The sequence below is a fragment of the Ochlerotatus camptorhynchus genome, unplaced genomic scaffold (genome assembly GCF_037179485.1).
Source record: "Ochlerotatus camptorhynchus isolate MF236.1 unplaced genomic scaffold, CSIRO-AGI_Acam_v1.1 ptg000248l, whole genome shotgun sequence".
Classification (NCBI taxonomy): domain Eukaryota; kingdom Metazoa; phylum Arthropoda; class Insecta; order Diptera; family Culicidae; genus Ochlerotatus; species Ochlerotatus camptorhynchus.
In genome coordinates this window covers 1,104,235-1,131,672 of record NW_027040738.1, presented here as the reverse complement: position 1 = coordinate 1,131,672, position 27,438 = coordinate 1,104,235, and the positions used below count along the sequence as shown (strand labels likewise).

Below are 27,438 nucleotides of genomic sequence, written 5' to 3'. Positions count from 1 at the left end.
CTGGCATCCAGCGGCTGAAACAAGAAATGCTTATCCCCGAAAGCTATACCCAAGATGGCAGCCCCATCACGGCGGATAGGAGACCTTAGGCTAACTACCTACTGTCCCCGAAACTTTACAACTGTTACAGAAACCAATAGAGAAAGATCACGGACTGATATTACGGCAACGACTTTTAGCGCAAAACAACGGACAAGAATTGGAACATGGAATGTACTAACGCTAGCCCAACAGGGGAAGCTGGCACAACTCGCCAGCGAGGCTCGACGCATGAAGCTCGAAATCCTGGGACTAAGCGAAGTCCGTTGGCCAAACTTTGGAGAACACAAGCTGCCGTCGGGACAGGTACTGTTCTATTCTGGTATTCGAGGTGAAAACGCTCCCCGCCACCGTGGAGTTGGTTTCCTGCTTAGCGCCCAAGCAAATGCGGCGCTCATCAAGTGGGAACCTATCAATGAGAGGATAATCGTTGCCAGATTCAGAACGCGGGTTCGTAACCTAACCATAATCCAATGTTATGCGCCAACCGATGCTGCCGAGTTACAGGACAAAGAGAACTTTTACAGTCAACTGAATGCAGTCGTGGATAAAATTCCGAGAGGTGACATCAAGATCTACATCGGCGACTTCAATGCGAAGATCGGCTCCGACAACACGGACTATGAGCGTGTCATGGGGCGCCATGGTCTTGGCGAAATGAGCGAAAACGGTGAGCTGTTGGCAGAGTTTTGTGGCAATAACGACATGGTGATCGGGGGTTCGCTCTTCCCCCATCGACCAGTGCACAAAGTCACGTGGGTTTCCCGTGATGGACATACCGAAAATCAAATCGACCACATCTGCATCAGCCGAAAATGGAGAAGGAGCCTTCTTGACGTTCGGAACAAACGCAGTGCCGACATCGCGTCTGACCACCATCTCCTCGTTGGAGAGATCCGCCTTCGTATCGCGCGGGTCCAGCGGCGGGAGGAGCGGCTCGGACGGCGATTCAACACACGCCGATTGGAAGATCCAGCAGTAAAAAGGTCATTCGTCGAGGAACTGGAGACCAGAGCTGCGGATATTCCTGATGGTGGCAGCGTAGAAGAGCAATGGACGGCGATCAAGGATGCCTTTACTGAAACGAGTGAAAACAACCTGGGCGAGCTGCGCGCTCAGAGAAAGGAGTGGATCACGGATGACACCTGGAGGAAGATAGAGGAGCGGAGAAATGCAAAAGCCGCGATAGAGCGGGCGAGAACCAGAGGAGCGAAGAACCAGGCCCGCCAACTGTATTCGGCTCTCGAGAAGGAAGTGAAGCGCTCGTGTAGGCGGGATAAGCGAGCGTGGGTGGACTCCCTAGCCGATGAAGGTGAGAAAGCCGCAGCAACAGGCGATATCCGTCTCCTCTACGATATCTCACGACGCCTGAGTGGAGCAAGGATGAATCCTAGGATGCCAGTGAAGGACGCGACTGGTCAGTTGCTCACCGACCCCACTGATCAGCTGAAACGCTGGTTTGAACACTTCGAACAGCTTCTACAAGTTTCGTCGGTCAACCAGCCATCAACATCTCGGCATGAACCGCCAAGAGTGCGACGCATCACTCGCGTCAATTCTGAGGCGCCATCCCTACCTGCTATCCGAACCATGAAATCCAACAAGGCTCCCGGGGTCGATCGCATATCAGCAGAGATGCTCAAAGCTGACCCCATGCTATCTGCACAAATGTTGCATCAACTATTCTGCAATATCTGGGACACCGCGACTTTTCCGGCTGACTGGATGCAGGGCGTCTTAGTGAAGGTCCCAAAGAAGGGGGACCCAACTGTATGCGATAACTGGCGTGGCATTATGTTACTGTGTTGTGTTCTCAAAGTTCTATGCAAAGTTATCCTCAACCGGATACAGGAGAAGATCGACGCGACTCTCCGACGGCAGCAGGCGGGATTCCGTGCTGGAAGATCCTGTGTGGACCATATTGTCTCGCTCCGCATAATCTTGGAGCAGGTCAACGAATTCCAAGAGTCCCTTTACTTGGTTTTCATTGACTACGAAAAAGCTTTCGACCGACTCAACCACGAAAACCTGTGGGGCGCCCTAAGGCGCAAGGGAGTTCCGGATAAAATCGTCAACCTCATCGAAGCTCAGTATGAGGCTTTCACGTGCAGGGTGCTGCACAACGGAGCCCTATCTGACCCTATTCGGGTAGTCGCTGGAGTGAGGCAAGGATGTATTCTATCACCGCTACTGTTCCTCATCGTAATCGACGAGATAATGGTTGGTGCGATCGACCGTGTGCCGAACCGTGGGTTGCTCTGGCAGCCTATTACAATGGAGCATCTAAACGACCTAGATTTGGCGGATGACGTTGCTTTAGTATCACAACGGCGTTCTGACATGCAGAGTAAGCTCGACGATCTCGCCGAACGCTCCTCAGCGGCAGGTCTCAACATCAACGTCAGCAAGACTAAATCGTTGGATATCAACACGGGAAATCCATCCAATTTTACGGTAGCTGGTCAGGAAGTGGAGAAGGTTGAAAGTTTCCAATATCTTGGCAGCCAGATAGCGTCGGACGGCGGAACCAAGAGTGACATAGGTGCACGGATCAAGAAGGCAAGGGCTGCTTTTGCGAGTTTACGAAACATCTGGAAGTCAAATCAGATTAGTCTCCGCACGAAGATCCGAATTTTCAACTCTAACGTGAAATCTGTACTGCTGTACGCTAGCGAAACATGGTGCGTATCAGCGGAGATCACACAGAAGCTGCAGGTGTTCATCAACCGATGCCTGCGGTATATAATTCGTGCTTGGTGGCCTCACAACTGGATTTCGAATGCCGAGCTCCATCGACGGTGTCACCAGAAGCCGATATCGACAGAAATTCGGGAACGTAAGTGGAGGTGGGTTGGCCACACTCTACGGAAGAGCGGAAATGAAATCTGCAAACAAGCGCTGGATTGGAATCCAGCCGGACATCGCAGCAGAGGCAGACCCAGGGGCTCATGGCGGCGAAGCCTAAACAAGGAGATTAAGCAAGTCGACCGGAATTTGACCTGGGCCCAGGTCAAGGCGAAAGCAAACAATCGCCCAGGATGGAGATCTTTCACGTTGGCCCTTTGCGCCAGGGATGGCGCTCAGGACACTTAAGTAAGTAAGTAAGTATAAGGAGATTTCTATCCGTGTAATCTGTGAGAAAGCGATCCACACAATGAGCAGTACACTCCGTGTGGCGCAGGGAGCAAATATAATACAAAAAGCGCTAATGTCTTCTTTGAATTATTTGCAGACTTTGCTGATCACTCAATGCGCGCAATGTATTAGTTTTCTTAAATAAACAAAGTGAGAATCAAGCAAACACAAAGTTTGCTTGTCTTTCACCCTGTGCAAGTGCAAAGCAGCGGAGAAGAGAAGGCAGACACACACTTAGAAATAACAAAAGCTCAAAGTGTAGCCATCGCTCCGACGGCTCCGACGCAAAGAGCACCACTCAGAGTAGGGTTGCAAATGGGAAACCCAGCAAAAAGACAAAATTATTCTTCGTTATGCTCTTCTTCATCTCCTATGCATGCAGTCGTGGTAAGCAAAGTCTGTAAAGAATTCAAAGAAGACATTAGCGCTTGTTGTATTATATTCGCTCCCTGCACCGCACGGAGTGTACCGCTCATTGTGTGGATCGCTTTCTCGCAGATTAGTTGGAAAAGAGTGTGCGAAGTAAATGGGAGAACCACACACACTCCTTGTCGAGTGTTGTGAGATGCATGCACAAAGTTGCTTTGTGAACGCTCTGAGGTGCTTTCCAGTGCTTTCATGAAGTTCTGTGCAGATCCATGCATTTCCATGAAGTTGTAACAATAACAAAATGAAATTTCGTCTCGTCACCTCGTTTTCCCTGGTTATCTGCCTTCTGACAGATTAGAAGCTCCACAAATACATTAAAAGAAATTTGAAACAGAGCTAATAAAACAGAATAGTCGAGCTGGTTCAAAATAAGGGATCTCATTGTACAACGATATGTTTGTAGACGTTATACTTCTGATTAGCTGATTATTATATTACATAGGGGAAAAGTTGGCTTCGGCAATACCTTAACCTATTATCGTCAGGGGGGTAAACAACGTCCTTGAGAGCTCAATTTTGGCATGTGGATACATTGTGTTTCAGAGCAACTATTGGCCAAATTTGAGTGCTCTAGGACTTTGTTTACCCCCTGACGATAATAGGTTAAGGTATTGCCGAAGCCAACATTTCCCCTATTACTATATATAAAAAAAAATCGGGATGAGGAGGGACCATCAGGGCACTCAATTGAAGCAGATTGGATGGGGAGAGTGACAATGTCTAATCCCTGTTGCTAATATTTCGTAGATAAAGGGTGGGCTCTTCTCCCCATTCATTGAGGCATCTTCGTGTTGGATGGCTCGTTTTCTGACAAACTGGTTGATCAAGTTGTTGGAAAGAGATTCTTAACTGTCCCAAGAAAAATAATAGGCGAATTGCCTATCAATCCATCCATTTGTTTTTGGTCATTTATAAAGCGATTTGCTGATGACAATCAAAGGTTATTAAGCTAAGCTTGTTCAAGTTCAACAATGAGAAGAGCCCACAGCTATCGGACTAGTTTCCGTGCTAAAACCTACGATGAGCGTCACAAAAAAAAAATCGGAGAACTTCATAGAGAACAGTAAACTCTATAAAGCTTGTATTGTTAAAAAGTTTCAGGTAGAATCATTGAAGTTCAGGTAATTTAATAGAAGTGAGAGGTAGTTTATAAAAGATTGGGGTACATCATAGAAGCTCTGGGAATTTCATTGAAATGCATGGATCTTCATAGAATTGCATGAAACCGCTTGCGATGTTCTTTTATATGAAACCAGGCAGTTCAGGAATTATTCCAAAGACCTACATGTGTTTTAAGATTTCCATAAAATCCTCTGGATACTTTTTTAAGACTTCGGGTTGATCAGGTACTATTCTTTCAAACTGTCCAACAATTCTATTCACATCTCCCAGATATTCTCCCATGATACCTAGGTGACTCCGAATATATTCTACAGACCTTCAGGTGATCAGATATCTCCATAAATAATCAACAATCCAAATCACATTTTTAATATATTTTCTCATATGATACCAAGCGACCCTGAAATTATTTCATAACCCTTCAGGTCATTAAAGATCTCTATAAAAAAACTCATGATCACGATATGGTTGCTCAGGTTCTATTCTGAAGGCAACTGGTTGATCAGGCAATATTCTAAAGATCTCAAAGTGTCCAACAATTCAAATAATGTCTCTCAAATATTCTCTCAGAAATCCGGATGACCTTTAATTTTTCAAAAGATCTTCATGGGATCATAGATCTGCAAAAACTTATCTGTATTTCTTATCAATACTTCTGGTTGATCAATTCTTCTCAAGATTGTCTAAGATATAATACAAATCACGTCTCTCAGATATTATCTTATAATGCCAGGTTGCTCAGAAATTATTCCAAAGGCCATCAGGTGATCAGATTCGTCCCATTCGTTAGATTTGATTCGTCCCATTTGTCAGATTCGTTAGATTTGTTAAAGAATTTTACAAGTTTATTAACTATCAATTTCTCAAAAAAAAAAAAATTGACAGTAGACAGCGTGGAAATAGGACGATAATTGCAAGGATCAGATGCATCACCAGCTTTAAAAACAGGCACCACTTTTGCCACTTTGAGACAGCCAGGGTATCTCCCTTGCTTCAGTATGCTATTGAAATGCTCTGTGTAGCTATTTGAAAATGCATTCAGGTTATGTTTAATGACACTCGCTGGAAGACTATCAGGTCCACAGCCTTTTTTTAACATTTAAATCATTTATTAAAGACGATACCTGCATTACATCAGTAGGTTCAAGAAAAATAGTTCGCTCAAGGCGAGTAACAGTACTTAGTGGATTCTAATTATTTTTTTGAAATATTAGCTGCGAGCTCTGCTCCAATGTTTGCAAAGAAATCGTTAAAAATTTCACAAGTTTCTAAATTAGTCGAAGTTTTACATCCATTATATTGGAGCTCAATATTAGGAACCTGGTTTGTCCTACCCATTATTCCATTAAAATTTTTCCATACTTTAGCACTACATGTATCTTCAAATTTTTCTACTTTTTGCAATATCAGTCTTTTTGGCTACATGCTTAAGCATTTCTTGCAAATAATCGTTGGAGGGATTTTTCTTTATTTTTTTTTAAATAATTTATTATAAGCTGATGTTATAGCGATAATATATTCATTAACATAATCAACGCAAACAATGGTGTCCAGAAAACTAGTGAAGACTGCATCTAGTTTATTTTTGTCTATAATTTTCTTGGTTAAAACAAGGAGATCAAGCGAAGAGTAAAGAAGGAGCTCCGAAAACAAATTCCTCCACTGAACCCCTGGTGTTCTTTCGTTTTCAACGATATCATGGAGAAGCGACCCACACGTGCTGATCCTGAGGACTCCTTTAGTGACATTTCATATTAGATGTACCAGAAATCTGAAAATTACAAAAAAGATCACAGATTCAGGACTACAGGAAATTCTCCCTAATGAAACGGCAACACCAGGAATGAGGGTGTATTCAAGGAGAGACATCATGTTAATTCTGTCCAATAGTACCATCATCGAATGCCAGTACGAGGTATGATATCCACCAAGGCATGGCCGCTTCTTCCTGATTTAAGCAAGAAAGAGGGACCATGAAAGTGCCAACAGCACCATGCAATTTAATCCGGTTGACGTGCACGTGGTTTCATTTGGTTAGTTCGTTCCTATTTATTTATTCACTTGTGATTATGATGGACAACAGTGATAAGTTTGGTTGTTTTCGAGGGGTCTATCATGTAATTTTCTGTTTGTGTGTGTTTGTGTACCTATTATAAATCGCTACAATCAGCATTAATTTACCAAAACGATCCCTGCTGCAAACCTTTATCCACAGCCAACATCCCAGTGATTTCTCGTTGCAGCGCAGAGGACTTCTCAGTTTTCTTCACAGCGAGTATCATGTCAACACATTCCTTCCCATTCTCTATTTGACCTGCATTCGGACACGGCCTGCGCTGGTATTGCCAAACATTAGATCTCCAGTTTTTACACATTGAGGATGAATGTTAGTCCCAAACATCATCTGATGGTTCTCTGTGTAATTGCAGCTGATCTGACAATAACAGAGCAGCAACCGTGGGCGGTCAATCATGCTCATGCTCAATATGTGGATGAAAAGTTTGTAGGAAAAGCTTGTAGGTTGTTGATATAGATCATCCCAATCCAGTTCTTCGCGAAACCGTAAGCTTCAAGTTCAAGAGTATCCGATGTCCGATAGACGCAGCAGTGCGTATAAACCTTCTTTCAAATTGGCTCATAAATATAACAAAATAGTCGAGTACTAGTACTCTAATAATGAAACTTCAACTCAACATTGCGCGGGGTGCGTTGCTGTTCTAGTTTCAAATTGAAACAGTCCATAAAAAATACAGCAGCACTGCGAACTGCCTAAGGATATCAAGATAGCCTTATACAGCACCATCCGGAAGGGCTTTTCAACCTGAAAAACTTTCCTGAATACAGAAACTTCCCAGATGGCCAGGATCTCGATACATAACTGAAGATGATATACACACTTGCGCAACCTAATGAGAGAATTTTGAACTTATTTGATCACCATTCAGATGATCTCGATCAGGGTCAACCGTTGACGGATCCCAGAGCTTGTGTGTTTGAAAAGTCCAAAATCGTGGCACTAACGATGTCAGTATTTACTTTCTGAAAATTAAAAATATATCTAAACCTTCCAAAACTTGCAATCAAAGATCCGAAGCACTGTTTTCCACAACAAATAAACTCTATTCTAACAAGCAATTATAGTTAAGAAATACCACCATCAATAACCGTACATTCATACATTCGTCACAATAGCAGATAAACTCGTCATCGTCGTCCTCTTCCTCGCCATAGCAACCACCATCGTGACCATTTTCGCCCCAACCGTGGGCATCGGAAAACTCCAAATCGCCATCTGCATTCCGATCACTGGCACTGTTCTCCCCTCCATCACTACGAATCGCGGCGGCTGATGGTCCTGCCATTCCACCGCAGGATTCTCCAACGCACACGACCGTTCTACTGCGACGATGCTTTCGTTTGGGTCGTTTCAATCGCCACCAATCCCTCAACCATGACCATTCCATTTTTCGCTCGTCGATTTCGTCGTCAATTGTCACTTTCAACGGGGGCTTTGTGCTTCGACGATTAGTCAGAAGATTTTCCTCCGTGCACTTTCACTAGTTTCTTCGCCTATTGTGGTCGATGAGCTCGCGTCGTCATTGATTGAAACAAATCACTGACTGTGCTAAAAGAAGAACGCTATCGGTTGGATGTGAATGAGGTGCCTTTGGTAGTCGAAATTTCCCCTAATGTCACGCAATGTTGATACTGATCAGCTGCCCAAGCCATGCCAGACTCACTGACTACAGGAAACCGGTTTCGATAGTTCGAGGTCAATATTGGTCAATGAACGCATGCAAATCGATTAGAAGACCTACTTCGTACAGCCCAGTTGTGGCCGGCCGGTTAGTCAGCGAGGGTAGATGAATATTTATTGTTTTTAACGATCTCCCCGTAGGCATGATGCAAGATAATCGCTGTAACCTTCACGCAAACCAAAACGGAAAAATATATCAAATGTGAGTATGGATTTTTCTACACTATCTGTATTTGTTTCTTGTGAGGCAACAAACTAGCGAATAGGATTTTTGTTTCACAAAATCGTAATCGTAGGTCGTTATTCGTAATAAATTGAAAAGTCTTCTGATGGCAACATTACATAATTTATATATTAGAAGACCGTGAGATCGTCTAACATTTCCCAGTTCAGTGGATTGACAAAGTTAAAACAAATGGAAATTAATAAACTCAACAAGTCAAGTCAACAAGTCATCGAAAATGTGAAACTTCGTTTATGGACTAGTTGCGTTTAGCTAGCTGTTGACAAAATTCGATCGTCTAGGATCTCGAACGAGGTTATAGGATGGAGCACTACTTCGGCATATGGGATGGGAGTAGGCTGTGCGTGTGATCGAACGTGACGTTTGTTTTGATTTTCGTTTGCGTTTTTCTGTTCTACAATCAGTTGCTGATCTGGTTAAAACCATGCCCAAGGTTACGATTTCTAGTTCCTCAGCAAATTCACTAAGACAGAAGAAGCTCTGCGAGAGCTGCATCTCATGCTATCTAGCTCTACATCCCCGTTATTTGCTGCTGGCAAGCTGTTTGGAAGTAGAACCAACATGACATCCCATCATTCGTCTCATCGTTGAGTCACAGCGCTGAACCTGACTATTGGCCAAGAAAAGGCTTGCCAATGCACATCAAAAATCGACTACATCCGAACATCTTTTATCACAATTCGAGGGAAGACATTCCGTGCAAGCTCTACCACAACCCGGACTAGTTCCTGATGGTCTTCGTCAAGCGGACCGTCTACCATTTGAATTTCTATGTCAACACATGTCAAGCTGCCTTTAGGTTCAATTGGCTAAACTTGATGAGGAGGATTTTTCAGTGATCAAAGGAACACATTTTAGTCCTTGTTACTTTTTATGCTTTGTCAATAGTGACAAGACTCGGGTAGTGACAACTCCCGTTATGAATTTTTATTTTGTGATAGCTGAGTGTGCCCACCCTTGCTCGGGATGCAATATTAGCTTGAGTTTAGGCGCCGATTCATGCTATATTTTTCTGTATCATTTGTATGGGAGCCTCGGGGTCTCGAACCATCATAAGAACCTTTTCCGGCCCCAAAAACCCCTGCATACACATTTTCACGCCGATCGGTTCAGTAGTTTCCGAGTCTATAAGGGTCAGACAGATAGACAGAAAAAATTCATTTTTATATAGGGTAAATGGCTCTAATGTTGGCCTATGGATCTAAGATTGGGCCCATCGCTAAAAATCTGATATTTATCAATTTTATCTATATGAACGCGTCATTGGGACGGTCCTAAGACATATTTTTGGTAGCTATTGAAAATTTAGTCGATTGCTGAATTAATGTATGGGCTCAAATTAGGGGCATTTAGGCCGACATTACATCCATTTCCCCTAAATATAATCCTTTCCCTTTGACCTTCTCCTTTTCCTTTCACTCTTCACTCTTCACTTTTCAGAAAGCGAGTAATGGCGCTCGCTTTCTGGCTTTCACTAACTATTGGCCTAGCCATACAAGGCTAGGACAATAGTTAGTGCTCACGTCCCAACCGTCAGAGGAAAATGGAGCATCACTCACTTTTTACCTGTGCACCAACTTTCAAAAACAGATTTAATGCCATATTCATGCTCGAATCGGTTGAAATCTTCACTTAATCGTCTAGTTAACTCGATATCTATCCATTGCAAGCAATATTTTGATAATTGTTTACATTTTGAGGGTTGGTGCACAGGTAGATTGAGGTTAAGGTGACGCCACTGGTTAACCTGTCTAGCATACATGCTTCCAACGGTCAACCAATTACCAAAAACGGAACGAACGGTACGAGATGTCCACGTTTCATCCATATATTGGATTCCGAAGCATCGTGTTGAAATCTTCGATGTTTTCTGATTCATCTTCTCCCTTAAATGCTGTACAGTAGACCTGGCCGTTTTGGTATGAGTAACGCATCTCCGATGTGAAACAGATAGACGAGAGAAATGTTGAAGATATTCCAATTATTTTCCAGGATGCTTTCATGAACTAGCTACGCTGGTGTTAGATTGGATTGGATTACAGCACTACTTCGGCATATGGGACCCATTTCAGCCATAAGCGTCAAACACAGTGAAGACTAACAGCTGGATGAAGGCATTCGTGCATTAAATTCTTTGCACGCGAATTAAATGAGGACTGCTGTAAAACAAATTCTGCTAGGCTGTAGGAAGAAATATTTAAGGGGGATATGCCGAAGTGAAGTGAGGTATGCCGAAATCATGGACTTCGGAAACCAAAATAGAAATCTCGACTTTAAGACATATTTAAGGAACCCAAGCCTATTATTGAGATCTCAGTCTAAAAAACAATACAATTTTAGGACAATGTTAAAAATCTTCAAATTAAGCTTTTGTGTTTCCTTGAGTTTCCCAGAAGTTCCTCCAACTTCCTAACAGATCTGAGAACTTTCCAGAAATTCCTAGAATTTTCCAAAAAATCCGAGAATTTTCCAGAAGATCTCAGATCTTAAAAGATCCTCGAAGATCCGAGTACTTTTCTGAAATTCTGAGAGCTTTCCATAAGTTCCAAGAACTTCTCAGAAAACTGCAAACTTCCCAAAAAAAAAATCCGTGCATTTACAATAAATTCCGAAAACTTCCCAATATTTTCGCTAGCTTTCCAGAAGTTCCATAAACATTTCAGTAAACTTCGCAGAGTTTCCGACAGCTTCCCCAGACGATACGAAAACTTTCCAAATATTTCGAATACTTTAATCAGTTCCGAGAGCTTTCCGGAATTTCAGCAAGCTTGCCAGAAATTCCGAGAACCTCTTGGAAGATATGCGAATTTCCCAGCAGATTCGAGAAATAACTAGAAATTCTGAGGACTTTCCAAAAGTTCCGGCAACTGCCCCGAATTTTCGACAGATTTCAACAAGATGCGAACGCCTCGAAGAACATCCGAGAACTGCTCACAATTTCTGTGAGATTCCTAGAAGTTCCTTCCAAGAAGAGGTTCAGAAGATCCTTGAATTTTCTACAAATTCCGAGAACTTTCCAAAAATTACGAGAATTTCCCAGAAGATCGACGAATTTCACCGATATTCCAAGAACTTCTCAGAAGTTCTGAGAACATTCCATAAATTTTGAAAACTTCACAGAAGATCTGAAATGTTTCTAGAAATCCCAAGAACTTCATAAAACATCAAAGAACTTTGCAATAATTCATCCCAGAAATTTAGAAACCCCTTCAGAAGATGCCAGAACTATCCAGATGTTCCAAGAATTATCCAGAATGTTAGATACTAGGAAATCCCGAGAACTGCCCAAGTATTCCGAGAACTTTCCTTATTTTCCAAGATCTTTCCAGAAGTTTCGAGAACTTCTCACAAAATCCGAGTACTTCTCAGAAATTGTCAGGGCTTCCCAGAAGCTAGAAGGTTTTCCCAGGCCTCTCACTTTCAAGAGCCTGGGTTCAATCCCAATCGGTGCATAAAATCCTTGATCACGCCTTCCGGTCCCCGGTCCATGAGATGATGGGTGCGGGAGCTATCTCCGTAGCGTCGGTAGCATTGGTATTCAGTACGGAAAACAAGATCGACGGGAAACAAATCAAGGAAAAAAAATGTTTTCCCAGAATTTACATGACCTATCTTAAAATCCTGAAAGCTTCCTTGAAGATTCTAGAACTTCCCAGAGGTCCCAGGACTTTCACCCAAGTTTCGAGAATTCCGACAACTTTTGAAAGTTTTAAATATGTTTGGTAAGTTCTCCGAATATCTCGGAATTTTTGGGAGGCTCTTGGATTTTCTGTGAAATTCTTGAAATTTCTGGAAGGTTCTCGGATCTTCTGGAAAGACTTACTGTCTTACCTGACTCATAACGAATATGTGTTGTATCTGGGGGGAACATAAACTGGCCTAATTATGCATTGTAAATTATATGTCAAATAAGACGAAATGTACGCGGACCTCAACGCGGGCACAACGTATATTCGTTATAAGTCAAGGTAACCCAGTAGGATTTTTTGGAAATTTTTGGTAAGTTTTCAGTCCTCGAAACTTCTGCAAAATTCTCAGAAGAAACTAGAGAGTTTCTAGAAATTTATAATTTAAAATCATAAATCTTTCCAGAAGAGCCATGAACCTTCCAGAAATTCCGTCCTTAAATTCCAAAGAAGTTTCGAGAATTTTACAGAAATTCCACGAACCTCCCAACAATTCCAAGATACTCTGAGAAGTTCCCATATATCTTGAGAACTTACCAGAAATGTTTAAGATTTTCAAAGGTTTTCCGAATTCTCGGAACTTGGGAAAGTCCAGGGATTTTTAGAACGTTAATGAAAGTTCTGGGAAAACCTTCTAACTCCTGAGAAGTCCTCGGATCTGGTGGTAAGTTCTCGGAACTCCTGGGAACTTGCAGGCGAACGTGGGGTAATACCACCCCTCTAAGATAATGATCGGTTTTCATTACTTATTGATCATAAATAGGTAAGTAAAAACGTTCACAGCATGCCTCGGATCCCTTGGAGGTTCTTGATGCTCCGGGGGAAGTGGCCAATTCCTAACATGACCAGAATTATATCAATATGGGTGTCAAACTTCAAGGTGGAACTTTTCTTATAGCATTGGGCGATTTTGAATCGGAAATCGAAAAATCGGTTCTTGCGGTTCGGATTTTTTTTTAATCGATCTCAAACATACCATAAATCGACTGGTTCGATCTTTTTCTTTTGATTTTTGTTTCGGTTTAGATAAAATAATTTTGCATTTCTTTTGCATTTGGATTATCTCAGTATATAAACAATAGGATGTCAAAATAGCATAGAACATCGATTGTTGGGCCCTTGGAAATCTTGGATTCCCAAATGGCGTTTAGCATCGGCCACGTTCCGAGAATACCCATATCGTTGAATATTGGTCAGTTTTTCAACCGGCAGCCTCCATTTGAGAGTTTAGAAACAGGAAGCCTCCATTTTGGATTCTTATTTGGCGTCAATAATCGATTCTTGGCATGTCATCTCTCTTTCCAATATAATCAATCGATATTTTAGGATATTTGACATTTCTTCTAATACCGGAAGTCTCATCCATGGATTTAAAAAAATCACTAATCATAATAATTTCTCGACCGCGAGTACTCGGGTCAATGCCTTTAACTTTAGATTTAAGACATTAATAATGTATAACGTAGATGATAATTTGGCCCTGGAAAGTTTATTCGATTGAGCCTGTACAAATAAATTCATTTACAAAAAAAAATGTATAGTATCTGTTCAGAAAATACCCATATCGCGATGAGTATTTGTCAGCTTTTCAAAACCCGGATATCACCCAATTTGGCTTTAGAAAACCGGGCGTCTTTATGTTAGACTCTAAAATGGTGTAAATAATCATTTCAAAATATTCATATACTGCCGTTCCATAGCAAAACGATATAGTGGCTTTCAGAATTTAGTAAAAATGGGCAGTTTTGTTCCAAGCATAGCATAGCATAGCTTAAGCGATTGCACAAATCGTGGGGGGCTATATAATAGTCAACCACAAGGGGTAAGTCACTCAGCACATTGCGTCGAAATTAAATTCGACACAGCTTGGGCACATCCATCGACACACCTTCGGCACAATCTCGTAGGTACTGGATTGTTGTGAATAAAATGGAAGCACTGCTGGATAACTGTCATTGAAGTTGTTCACAACATTACGTGCTGTTTGACTGTATATTCAGGACAATAATCTAATTGGATATACCAGAGGAACTCAGACCAGCAGTTCACTTATAGATCTAAATACGAAATGTAGGTTCTAGAGTGGGTGGGCTCAAGAGAAAGCGGCAGTTATTCAGACCCCATTAGCACCCTTAATTCAAATAATGATGCAACTCACACAAAACTAACTACAGAAGTCTATTCATCATCGTCTATAGTCGGTCTCCAGCAATGTTCCCCACCGGTTTTATCTCTTTCCGGCCGCTGATAGACCGTTGCTTTCACAGCACTATACGCTAGGTTTCTGGTCTGCCTTTGAAGGCTTTATAAAACCCTAAAACACAGGACTTTTATCATCCAATGAACATAAAACACCAACATTTCGCACACCCGCGTCATCCTCAATCCGATTCATCCTTGCGATTTCAAACCAAAACATTCAAGGTGTCAGAAATACCGGGTTGCCGGGATGGGCATTTTACAAACAATCGCAGCTTGATATATGACCGGCACAATCGGCACACCTGCGGTACACTGACAAAAAAGATGACCCAAGATTGGTGTGCGGAGTGACCTACCCCTTGGTCAACCAATACACTTTGTAGAAAATATTGTGTGTTGCCGTGAAAAAACACTTGGGACTAGTGGTTTTTGCCACGCATTAAAATCTACAAATCAAGCATCGCTTTATACTCCAGCAACCGTTTTCTTTTCACACCGAAGCATTGAGACCATTCATCTACTGTATTGGAAGCAAACCTTAGGATTCTCAGCAGAATGCGCAGACCCTTCAGTGTTTGGAGTACATCTGATCACCAACACCATCATAGAACGATTAGACAACCCTAAAAAAATGGGCAGTTTTGTTCCTTATCGCAAAATATTAGACCCGTATTATTTGTCATTATAGTGACCATTTCCAAAAAATCGATTTTTCCAAAAATTACTTTTTTTCAAAAATTTATTACTTAATATCGAATGAAAGGTAATTAAAAATACTGTTTAGGAAAAATATAATGATATTAAAAATCAGGATTTTGTATTGAACAACATTGTATGTATTTATTTTATGATTTGTAGACAGAGGGCGCAATAGGTTTTTATATGTTCTCTTGAATTCGTTTTTGAGTTATCTTTTTTTTTTAGGTTATCAATATTTGGGTTTTCACTCAATACTCCTATGCGACTAAACTACGAGTCAGAACTCACGTTGAGTTCGCTTTGGAATTGCCTTGCAATGCTCTACTAATGCCGTTTTAGTTTGAAGCGAACCCTCACCCGGGTTGCAACCTAAGAGCTGTCAAACTGACAGTTTGAACGCCAGTAACCAACCTAGGTTCGCCACCAAGCAACCTAAAGAACGACTAGGTTCGAACCTGATTTTTTTTCGAGGTTCATCAGTTTCACGCATACATTCAAAACTTAAGGTATGGTGAAATGTCAAAAAGGTAAACAACAAAGAATCAGTCAGACAGCCTAGAGACTAATGTTCGTTTTTGTAATTTGTATAGAGTATTGAGCATAGATGAAATATGCAATCCTCATACCGATTCTGTTACTGGGTGGTCGGAAAAAGGATCCCCAGATATCCAGAATCACCGGGAAAACTGTCAATTACTGAAAGTCGTCCTAGAAATACACGATTTTTTTTATTAATTGCATAGAATCTTGAGCATAGCTATAACATGCAATCCTCAGACCGATTCTGTTACTGGGTGGCCAGAAAATGGTTCTATGAATATCCCGAATCACCGCAAGTCTTACCATTTTTTAGATGTGGTACGAGACAAACGCGGTTTTCTTAAACTGCATACAATTTTGAGCAAAGATGAAATCTAGACTAATATTTGAAAAGCGCGTAACTCCAAAATGTAAACAAACCATATTTTGCCACATATAGAGAGAACAGTTCACAAACTACTCGATAAACACGAAAAAGTAGAAGAAAATATCACTTCAAATCTGGGGGCAAGACATCTATCGATCATGAGTAAAACCGAAGTTAAGTTTAAGTAACTCTGAGTAACTCACGCTGCTCAATGTCTTATATACTCATAGCAACCTGATTATTATATTGAAAATTACGTTGAAACCAAAGCAAAGTTAGTTGACGTGCTTTCTTGGAATTTCTGTGTAGGGACTTTTTGGGTGGTGCGATAGGTTCGGATTAGGCTAAATTAATTCAATAAATTCAATTCTTAGAGCAATATAGTTTGTGGCACTGCTACCATCTCTTCTGTTAGCGTTGAATTCAATCTTCTGTAATTTTTTTTAATTGGACCGCAAAAATGCCTAAAATGGTCTGATATTTATTCTCCATTAAATACATCGAGTCAAACTTTACAATTGCTTGTTTTAATAAACTTTTATTCATTGCTAGAGGCAATACATCTGGCAACGCTTTTTCAATGATACACGGCGAATGAGAACGACTCAAATTTGAGTTTAGTTCACTCATAATCGCCAAAAGTGCAGGAACTCAGCGATGAGTTAATTTGCCTCATGTTTTCCCAGGTTTTTCCAGGATTTTCCAGGGAAAAATTCCCGAAAAGTAAAGATTGGATTCACTCAGTCTATTGGTACTACTCCGAGACTGAATAAAATTTTCGTCAATTTCCTCATTTTCCGGCAGATTTTTTAGGTTTTCCACAGGAAACCATAAGACAAATTTAACTCATCGCTGCGTTCCTGCACTTTTGGCGATTATGAGTGAACTAAACTCAAATTTGAGTCGTTCTCATTCGCCGTGTACATTTACGATTGCTGGCAAAGCGCTAAAGTTGAAGTGGTTTTCTTCCACTGTCGAAGCTGGCCAGAGCTGACCTAATCTGGCCTAGATTCAGCAGCTACATAATATACCACAATCAGCAGTCAAGGACCAATTCTATTGACCACGAACGAAGTTTCAAGCTCAGGTTGTACCTCAGGTAACCGAAAAGGAGCATTCCCCTTTTGGAACGGGTCACTCCAGTCACTCCTGTATCGTCGTAGGCCGTGTCAATCCTCACCAACGAGGGACGGCGCCTGAAAGGCATCCAAGCCCCGTAAAACCATCGTGCAGTCAAAGCACCACAGTAGCATTTCGTTTGTCCACAATTCGATTTGTGAAACGAGCGATTCGATCTGTCAAATGTGCGAACAGATGCTTTAACGAAATATGCTGTCAGACGATATTTCTTTGATCAGAAAATCGAGACTACTTTGTTCATTTTTGAGTAAATATGAGTAACTCAAATTTACTCGCTGCAAATATATTTACTCTGAGTGCGGCTGTCTTGCCTAATTATGCTGTTGGATTACGTCTCTTTCATGGTCATAAATTAGTTCGTAATTTGCGTGCGTTCAAATAAATTTTAGAAAATATAAAATGGCAGCGGACACAATCAGCAGTGAACAAGGGAATTCCCAGTGCATATTTAAGCTGAAAACTGCTTTTGAGCAATCGCTTGGCAGCTAGCTGTCATTACCTTTTTGACTTTTCTATTTCAAGTCACACATACACATGTACACAAAATTTCAGTTCACCCAGTTCACCGCGAGAGTGATATTTTGAAGAAACTAACCCAGATTCAAACCTGGTTCATCAAACTAAAACGGCATAAATAATCTTGTAAATTTACTTTGAATCTTACTTCGTTATCCTTTGGAATTCTACTCAAAACTACCTTGAAATTTACCTTACATTACACCTGGAATCTGGAGTGTCTCAGAACTAATCTGAAAGGAATCCATTTCATATTTTAGATTTAACTCTACCCTAAATTCCTTTGATATCCTCCTCTGAATTCCCTTGAAATTATTCCTAGAAATCCTTGGAAATTATGATCAATTTTTATCATTAAAGTTCATAAGCTTGGAAACTTTTGCAAGACCCTCAATTTATTTGAAATTTGGGTTCTTAGAATTTCAAATAAAAAAAATTAATTCCCTGAGAATTCCAGGTTGGTGTGTCGATTGGCCACCACGTATCACACGAACGGATGTAATAAGCGTGAGCTTTGCTTCGATCGAGGTGAGCGACTGTTGTGGTCGGTCATGAGCTCACTCACAGATTCAACACCAGACCAATGTAGCATATCCACATAGGACGTGTTGACTAGTCAAGTTGTATGTACATCGGACATGTTACATTGGACGATTTTTCTCAATGACATAATCAATGAGTGGTACATTGGACGTTTCGTTCTACATGATACTAGATTCCCTTTCACAGATTTCAGAGTAGAGTACCTAACTTTAGATTGGCTCCGGCTTTAGAAAATGAGCACCAATCATGTTGGGCAGTCCAAATGACCGAAGTAACAGTCATGTACCCATCATTTCAAACCAGGCTTGGGAATTGTCAACCTCATGACGATAAACTATGTAACAACGACAACAACAAAAAGTCAACGCTCATCTGACAAGCACGATGCAACAAAATTCTGCTTGAAAGACTGATCTACTGGGCTGTCTCTCGACGAAACATTTTCTATTCTTGTCTTTCTCTCATTTGGTCACGAAACATCTGTTGCGTGACGTTTTCCAGAATGACTTAGTTGTTTCACGTACGTCGGACGACAAGATTGACGGAAACTGTCGACATGGTTATTGACGTAAAAAGTCTGTCATGTCATTCTTCCATTCTGTCGCGACAAAACTGCCGCTGGTCGTTTTCTAATAAATGGATGTCGCTTTGAATGCGAGACATAACAAGATAGAAATAACTGGAATTGTGTTGTTTTGACGTGATTTCACCTCTGACTTGAAGTAGCTTGAATCTTGGCGCTGAACTTCATGTTTGCAGTGATGGGTATTTTTGGAACGGATATAACTGAAAGCTGCCAAAAATCGATGTTTGGAATCCAAGATGGCGGCGTCCGGTTTTAAAAAAAAGTGGGAAATACTGCCAAATACACTTCGATATGTATATTTTCGGAATCGGGATGACGTCTAGAGACCGAAAATCGATGTCCAGCGCCATCTGGAAATCAAAGATGGCGGCTACCGATTTCAGAAAAAGTGGAAAATACAACCAAATACCCTTCATTATGTATATTTTTGGAATCGGGATGACCTCTAGAGACCAAAGATCGATGTCCAGCGCCATCTTGAAATCCAAGATGGCGGCTTCCAATTTCAGAAAAAGTGGGAAATACTGCCAAATACACTTCAATATGTATATTTTCGGAATCGGGATGACGTCTAGAGAGACCGAAAATCGATGTCCAGCGCCATCCTCAATTTCAAGATGGCGCAAGACATTGATTTTCGGCCATCTTGAAATAAAAGATGGCGGCTTCCGATATCAGAAAAAGTGGAAAAAAAACTTCCAAATACCCTTCGGCCTTCAAAATGGGTATTTTTGGAGTAAGGATGACGTCTAAAACCCGTTAATCGATTTCCGACGCCATTTTGAAATCCAAGATGGCGGTTTCCAATTTCAGAAAAAGTGGGAAATACGGCCAAATACCTATCAGTATGTATATTTTCGGAATCGGGATGACCTCTAGAGACCAAATATCGATATCCAACGCCATCTTGAATTCCAAGATGGCGGCTTCCAATTTCAGAAAAAGTGGGAATTACTGCCAAATACCGTTCAATATGTATGTTTTAGGAATCGGGATGACCTCTAGAGACCAAATATCGATATCCAGCGCCATCTTGCAATCCAAGATGGCGGCTTGCAATTTCAGAAAAAGTGGGAAATACGGCCAAATACCCATCAATATGTATATTTTTGGAATCGGTATGACGTCTAGAGACCAAAAATCGATATCTAGCGCCATCTTGAAATCCAAGATGGTGGCTTCCAATTTCAGAAAAAGTTGGAAATACTGCCAAATACCCTTCTTATGTATATTTTTAGAATCGGGATGACCTCTAGAGACCAAATATCGATATCCAGCGCCATCTTGAAATCCAAGATGGCGGCTTCCAATTTCAGAAAAAGTGAAAAAAAAACTTCCAAATACCCTTCGGCCTTCAATATGGGTATTTTTGGAATCGGGATGACGTCTAAAACCCGTTAATCGATTTCCGACGCCATTTTGAAATCCAAGATGGCGGCTTCCAATTTCAGAAAAAATGGGAAATACTGCCAAATACCCATCAATATATATGTTTTCGAAATCGGTATGACGTCTAGAGACCAAAAATCGATATCCAGCGCTATCTTGAAATCCAAGATGGCGGCTTCCAGTTTCAGAAAAAAAAGTGGGAAATACTGCAATATACCCTTCAAAATGTATATTTTCGGAATTGTGATGACGTCCTGAGACCAAAAATCGATTTCCAGCGCCATTTTGAAATCAAAGATGATGGCTGCCGATTTCAGAAAAAAGTGGGAACAACTGTAAAATACTTTACAATATGGATATTTTCGGCTCAAAGACGACGTACAGATGCCGAAAATTGGAATGCCGAAATTTCCGTCTATTGAAGGGTATTTGACAGTCGGACATCGATTTTGAACTTCTACATATCGTCCCCATTCAAAATATACCCATATTGTGGGGGTATTTAACATTACTATCCAGTTTATCTGCAACCAGAAGCTGCCATCTTGGAATTCAATGTGGCATCGGACAGTAGTTGCTAATCCGTAATTACCACCGCGAATCCCAAAATACCCACATTCATGTGTATGCCATTTTGGATTTCAGGTCACTCATTTTCTATTTTTAGATGTAATTATCTAGACATCATTCCTTTTCCAAAAATACTCATATTGAAGGTTATATGACTGTTTTTATATCTTTTTCTGAAACCTGAAACCACCATCCGAAATTTAAAAATGGTATCGGACATTGATATTCGGCATCTACATGTCATCTCAAAAATCTATATTATTGGGTATTTGACAGTTTTTCTAAAGTCAATGGCCGCCATCTTGCATTACAAAATGGTGTTGGACATAAATTGTAGCTTTGTTCCGAAAATACCCATGATGTAGGGTATTTGGCAGTTTTTCAGAATCTGAGAGCCACCATCTTGGATTTCAAAAATGGTATCGGACATCGATTTTCGGCATCATACACGCGTCCTGTACCAAAAATATCCATATCGTAGAATTTGACAGCTTTTCAGAAAACAACGGCCGCCTTGGATTCCAAAATGGCGTCAGACATCAATTTTTGGGATGAACACGTCGACCCAGTTCCGAAAATATCCATATTATAGGGTATTTGACAGTTTTTTCTGAAGTCACTTGCCACCATCTTGGATTCAAAACTGGCATCAGACCTCGATTTTTGAGATGTATGCGTAGCACTTGTTCCGAAAATACCCAAATTTGATAGTTTTTCTGAATCTGAGAGCCGCCATATTGGATTACAAAATAGTGTCAGACATATATTTTCGTCAAACCCGTTCCGTAAATACCCATACATATTGTACAGTATATGACAGTTTTTCAGAATCTGAGAGCCACCATGTTGGATTAAACAATGGCGTCGGACATCGATTTTCGGTCTCAAGACGTCATCCCGATTCCGGAAATATACATATTGAAGGGTATTTAGCAGTATTTCACACTTTTTCTGAAATTGGCAGCCGCCATCTTGGATTTCAACATGGCGCTGGATATCGATTTTCGGTCTCTAGACGTCATCCCGATTCCGAAAATATACATATTCAAGTGTATTTGGCAGTATTTCCCACTTTTTCTGAAATAGGAAATACCAATAATGAAGGAAATTAACTTTATTTCCGGCCTTTTTTAAATCTAACCTCCGTTTTAGAATTGATGGTTTCTTGTCGTGATCCTCCTTTTTAAACAACCTATTGACTTTTGTCTCAGGGAACAGAATGAGTGACATATGACTAGAATAGATAGTCGCGACTGGATGGATTCTTGATTTTGTTGTGGTGATCTTGTCGTGCGACAAGAAATTGTTGTTTGACGAGAATTTTCCAGGATGACCATTTTTTAATGTATCTTGTCGTGCGTCAATGACAAACGCGACAATTCCCATATCTGTTCCAAACTGTACATTGGAAATTTTTGACCTATGATTATCTTAAATAAATGAAAGTAAATTTGGATGGGTGTTTTTGTATCACATACAATGATAGAAAAGCAATATCACTTAACTCGATTTTTTTACATTTGTTACTTCGGACCTTTTGAAAAGTGACGCGAGAGTTCAAGCATGGTGATTCTTTTTCAAGACCACCAACAATTTTTGACCAAAATTCTCAACCACGTTCACCCGTTATTACATGAGAAATCCTATTCGTGACCCACGATTCCCATCGCGTGACGGATGATGCTTCAGTTGATTCAGCTAAGCACCACTTCACACTTGCCGGTGGTTTTGATGCATAGTAAATAAAAAAACTGTGTGATTGACAAGTCGATGACAACACCCTTCGGCAAACTAGACTCGGCTAAATTGTCATTCTAACGAACGTCCACGAACGTGGGGGATGATGACTGCTTATATAAATACAAAATTTAAACGTACGAGCGTCAGCTAAAATCTGTCAATGGATGCTTACTCAATGTTATGGAATTTGAGTACAATTTGGGTGCAAAACGTACTAGCAAATATACTTTGTTTATTTCAGGCGATATTGCCCCATTTAGACGACAGCAAGTAAGCTGCTAAACGGCAAATGAGAGATGTCAACAAATTAGCAAAAGCTGGTCACACCCGTCTGGTCATCCAAGGTGTCGGCCTATGCTAATGAGCTGCGAATTAAATGCAAGGCAAATGGAAAGCCATCCCACACGGAAAGGTCGTTCGAGATGGAAGCGTAATTGAAACTACCGGGACGGGCGCCATCCACACCGGATTAAAACTCGCTATTATCTTTCCAGCTTTGATGGTAACAAATTACCGCCTGCCACTGAGCTGACACGGAATAAAAGTCTTATTGCCCAGCCGAGGGAGACAACAAGGCAACGTCACAAGTTTATCTTCGCTATGTGACGTTTGATAAGAAAGAGAGATGGACGTCGTTACACTGATAACGGAAAAACAATGATCGAAAAAGACGCTATTTCGATGGCAATTTGCAAATTGGGATCAATCGGGTAATTCATTGACGGCAGGGTCACCATGTTGAGGTAAATCAATCTACATGGCGACCGTGCCTGTTCTTCATAAAATCTAGTTCAGAATCAACAACCGCACAAGTCAAAACCCTTGGAAACAATTACTAAGGGTGAAATACGCTCATCTGCACCGTTTATGACTACCCGAAAGGCACCTCATTCAATTCAAACCGCGTAGTATATCAGTATTGATCTTTCCAGCTTCTCACAACCATCTACACTTTTAGTACTCTACGACCTTCTGCCAGCGAATCTTCACCACACGCGCTCGTTTTCGTTCTCACGTGACTTTCAATCGTTTCAATTGGACCACCTATTCCGCAAAGCGAAAACCAAATCAGCCATAATTTCGAAACAAGGAGGAACCACTATGACTAAATTACGAACTGGGGTGTTGATTTTGGATTTTCTTATCACCGACCGACCGACCGTCCGTTCTCTTCTGTTTCTCCGCGTTCGAATCTCTCGGATCTTCTTGAACAACAACAACAACAAAAAAACAGCGCGACCAAAACCAGCAAAGGGAGCGAACCAGCAAATGTATTCTTTCCAGCGCGACGTTCGTGAGCATACTGCCGACCGACTGCCGACTGGGCATCGCTACGCTGTCGCTCGCTGGGCTGGCTCCATATATGCGAGACTGCGACGCGACACGGTTCTCTCCTCTCGCTGTCGGCGCGCAATAGAGTTTTCTACGCGTTGGAAATACCTACATGTACTGGAAACGGAAATAGAGGAAGTTATTGATTTTACATATTGAAATATGTGCCCATTTATAGACTCTGGGTATTTTTTTCTTTTTGGCGTAACATCTGGGCGGTATTAGGAGAATTTGAAAATAATTGAGAAATTACGCAGACAACTAATGGGATGCTTGTCAATCAGAGTTGACTATGTGTGATGTACGACCAGAAGTGATGCCTTGTTCCGATTAGGGAGTTGTGTTGTTTTCGTGATACAAGAGCAATGGTGACAATTGATTTCTTGTATCACGGAAATTGTTTGAACTTGGCGTTACTTGAGGTCGTATACAGTCAGGAATACTTATTGTCGGAGTACTTATTGCTGGGATACCGACAGCTTATTGGATTTTCACTAATAGGGGCTGTGGTGGGTTGTCTTATTTTTTTCAATATATAAAGCTATACTGCCTTCGACAAAGTTGTTGTACTGTGTTAAGCCAACAAGCCTGTGTCATTTGATTCGGGTTTAATTGGGAATTACGCCGCAAGAGGCGCTTCACTTTCATATTACTCACTGTACATTATCACATGAACTTCCTGTATATTCTATATCTCGAGATGCTGGCCATATAGAAGGTAGTAGTCTTCAGCAAATTTGTTCTGGTGACCAATCCTTTCGAATATTTCGCCGAATGGGTGATTTCTCCGAATGGGTCATTTCTAAAATGTAATACATTGATTATTTAAAAAAAATCCGAAATCAGTACAACTCGAAAGAGATGCTCATGTTTAACAGAAGGAAGCATTCCTATGAATCAAAAATATTGATTATTTAAAAATTTCTTAAATCAGTACAACTCAAAAGAACTACTCATGTTCAAAAGAAGAAAGCATTACATTAGAATAGCTTGCCAGGTTGAAAAAATCGAACCTTCTTAGAGGCTGATTTCAAAATTTACTGAGCATTGAGAAAAGTTCAAACCCGTAGAAAATGGCTTGCTCTTCGGCGAAATGACCCATTCGGCGAAACATCCTTCGGATAAATGTTCCGCTCCCTCTTTCGGATTGTGATCATATTGGTTCAGAACTCTCACAATACGTGGCACTAGTGTGCACACAAATTTCCTGTATAAGCTCTATCTCAAAATCCTGGCTATGTAGAAGGTTACTGTCTTCAGCAAAGTTGTTCAGGTGGCCAAGTGCTTTCGGATGGTGATCATTTTGGTTTAGAACTTTCATAATACGTGGCACTAGTGTGCACACAAACTTCCTGTATAAGCTGTATCTCAAAATCTTAGCCATATAGAAGGTTACTGTCTTCGGCAAAATTGTTCAGGTGGCCAAGTCCTTTCGGATGGTGATCATTTTGGTTCAGAACTCTCACACTACGTGGTACTAGTGTGCACACAAATTTTCTGTAGAAGTTGTATCTCAAAATCCTGGCCATATAGAAAGTTACTGTCTTAGGCAAAGTTGTTTAGGTGGACAAGTGCTTTCGGATGGTGATCATGTTGGTTCAGAACTCTCACACTACGTGGCACTAGTGTGCAGATAAACTACATGTATATTCTGTATCTCAAAATCCTGACCATATAGAAGGTTACTGTCTTCGGCAAAGTTGTTCAGGTGGCCAAGTTATTTCGGATGGTGATCATTTTAGTTCAGAACTCTCACAATACGTGGCATCTCCTGTATAAGCAGTATCTCAAAATCCTGGCCATATAGAAGGTTACTGTATTCGGCAAAGTTCTTTCGGATGGTGATCATTTTGGTTCAGAACTCTCACAATACGTGGCACTAGTGTGCAGATGAACTTCCTGTACATTCTGTATCTCAAAATCCTGACCATATAGAAGGTTACTGTCTTAGGCAAAGTTGTTCAGGTGGACAAGTGCTTTCGGATGGTGGTCATTTTGGTTCAGAACTTTCATAATACGTGGCACTAGTGTGCACACAAGCTTCCTGTATAAGCTGTATCTCAAAATCCTAGCCGTATAGAAGGTTACTGTCTTCGGCAAAGTTGTTCAGGTGGCCAAGTCCTTTCGGATTGTGATCATTTTGGTTCACAGAGCTCTCATAATACGTAGCACTAGTGTGCACACAAATTTTCTGTATAAGTTGTATCTTAAAATCCTGGCCATATAGAAGGTTACTATCTTCGGCAAAGTTGTTCAGGTGGCCAAGTCCTTTCGGATGGTGATCATTTTGGTTCAGAACTTTCATAATACGTGGCACTAGTGTGCACACAAATTTTCTGTAGAAGTTGTATCTCAAAATCCTGGCCATATAGAAAGTTACTGTCTTAGGCAAAGTTGTTCAGGTGGACAAGTGCTTTCGGATGGTGATCATGTTGGTTCAGAACTCTCACACTACGTGGCACTAGTGTGCAGATAAACTACATGTATATTCTGTATCTCAAAATCCTGACCATATAGAAGGTTACTGTCTTCGGCAAAGTTGTTCAGGTGGCCAAGTCCTTTCGGATGATGATTATTTTAGTTCAGAACTCTCATACTACGTGGCATTTCTTGTATAAGCAGTATCTCAAAGTCCTGGCCATATAGAAGGTTACTGTATTCGGCAAAGTTCTTTCGGATGGTGATCATTTTGGTTCAGAACTCTCACAATACGTGGCACTAGTGTGCAGATAAACTACATGTATATTCTGTATCTCAAAATCCTGACCATATAGAAGGTTACTGTCTTCGGCAAAGTTGTTCAGGTGGCCAAGTCCTTTCGGATGGTGATCATTTTAGTTCAGAACTCTCACAATACGTGGCATCTCCTGTATAAGCAGTATCTCAAAATCCTGGCCATATAGAAGGTTACTGTATTCGGCAAAGTTCTTTCGGATGGTGATCATTTTGGTTCAGAACTCTCACAATACGTGGCACTAGTGTGCAGATGAACTTCCTGTACATTCTGTATCTCAAAATCCTGGCTATATAGAAGGTTACTGTCTTCGGCAAAGTTGTTCAGGTGGCCAAGTCCTTTCGGATGGTGATCATTTTGGTTCAGAACTCTCACAATACGTGGCATTTCCTGTATAAGCTGTATCTCAAAATCCTGACCATATAGAAGGTTACTGTCTTCGGCAAAGTTGTTCAGGTGACCAAGTCCTTTCGGATGGTGGTCATTTTGGTTCAGAACTTTCACAATGCGTGGCATTTCCTGTGAAATCTGTATCTCAAAATCCTGACCATATAGAAGGTTACTGTCTTCGGAAGATGACGCGTAGAAGCTGGAAATCGATGGTGCACGTCAATTTGGAATCCAATATGGCGACCATCAGTTTTCGAAAAACTGTCAAACATCCAGGA

General features: G+C 41.1%; 1 protein-coding gene across 12 annotated transcripts in view; it reads right to left on the bottom strand.

The window, feature by feature from the left end:
* LOC135704803 (inositol hexakisphosphate and diphosphoinositol-pentakisphosphate kinase-like) overlaps positions 1-27,438 on the bottom strand; it is an 84,451-nt gene that overhangs the window by 45,429 nt on the left and 11,584 nt on the right. For 2 of the 12 annotated variants that reach the window (XM_065226308.1, XM_065226310.1), the window contains exon 1: positions 7,896-8,369. The exons of 1 other annotated variant lie outside the window; for it this stretch is intronic. In XM_065226308.1, coding sequence (XP_065082380.1) covers positions 7,896-8,189 — 294 coding nt within the window. In that variant the 5' untranslated portion in view covers positions 8,190-8,369. Of the gene's footprint in view, positions 1-7,895; positions 8,371-27,438 lie in introns of those variants that run through there. 9 more of the 12 variants (XM_065226319.1, XM_065226320.1, XM_065226316.1 and 6 more) reach the window with 7 other exon arrangements.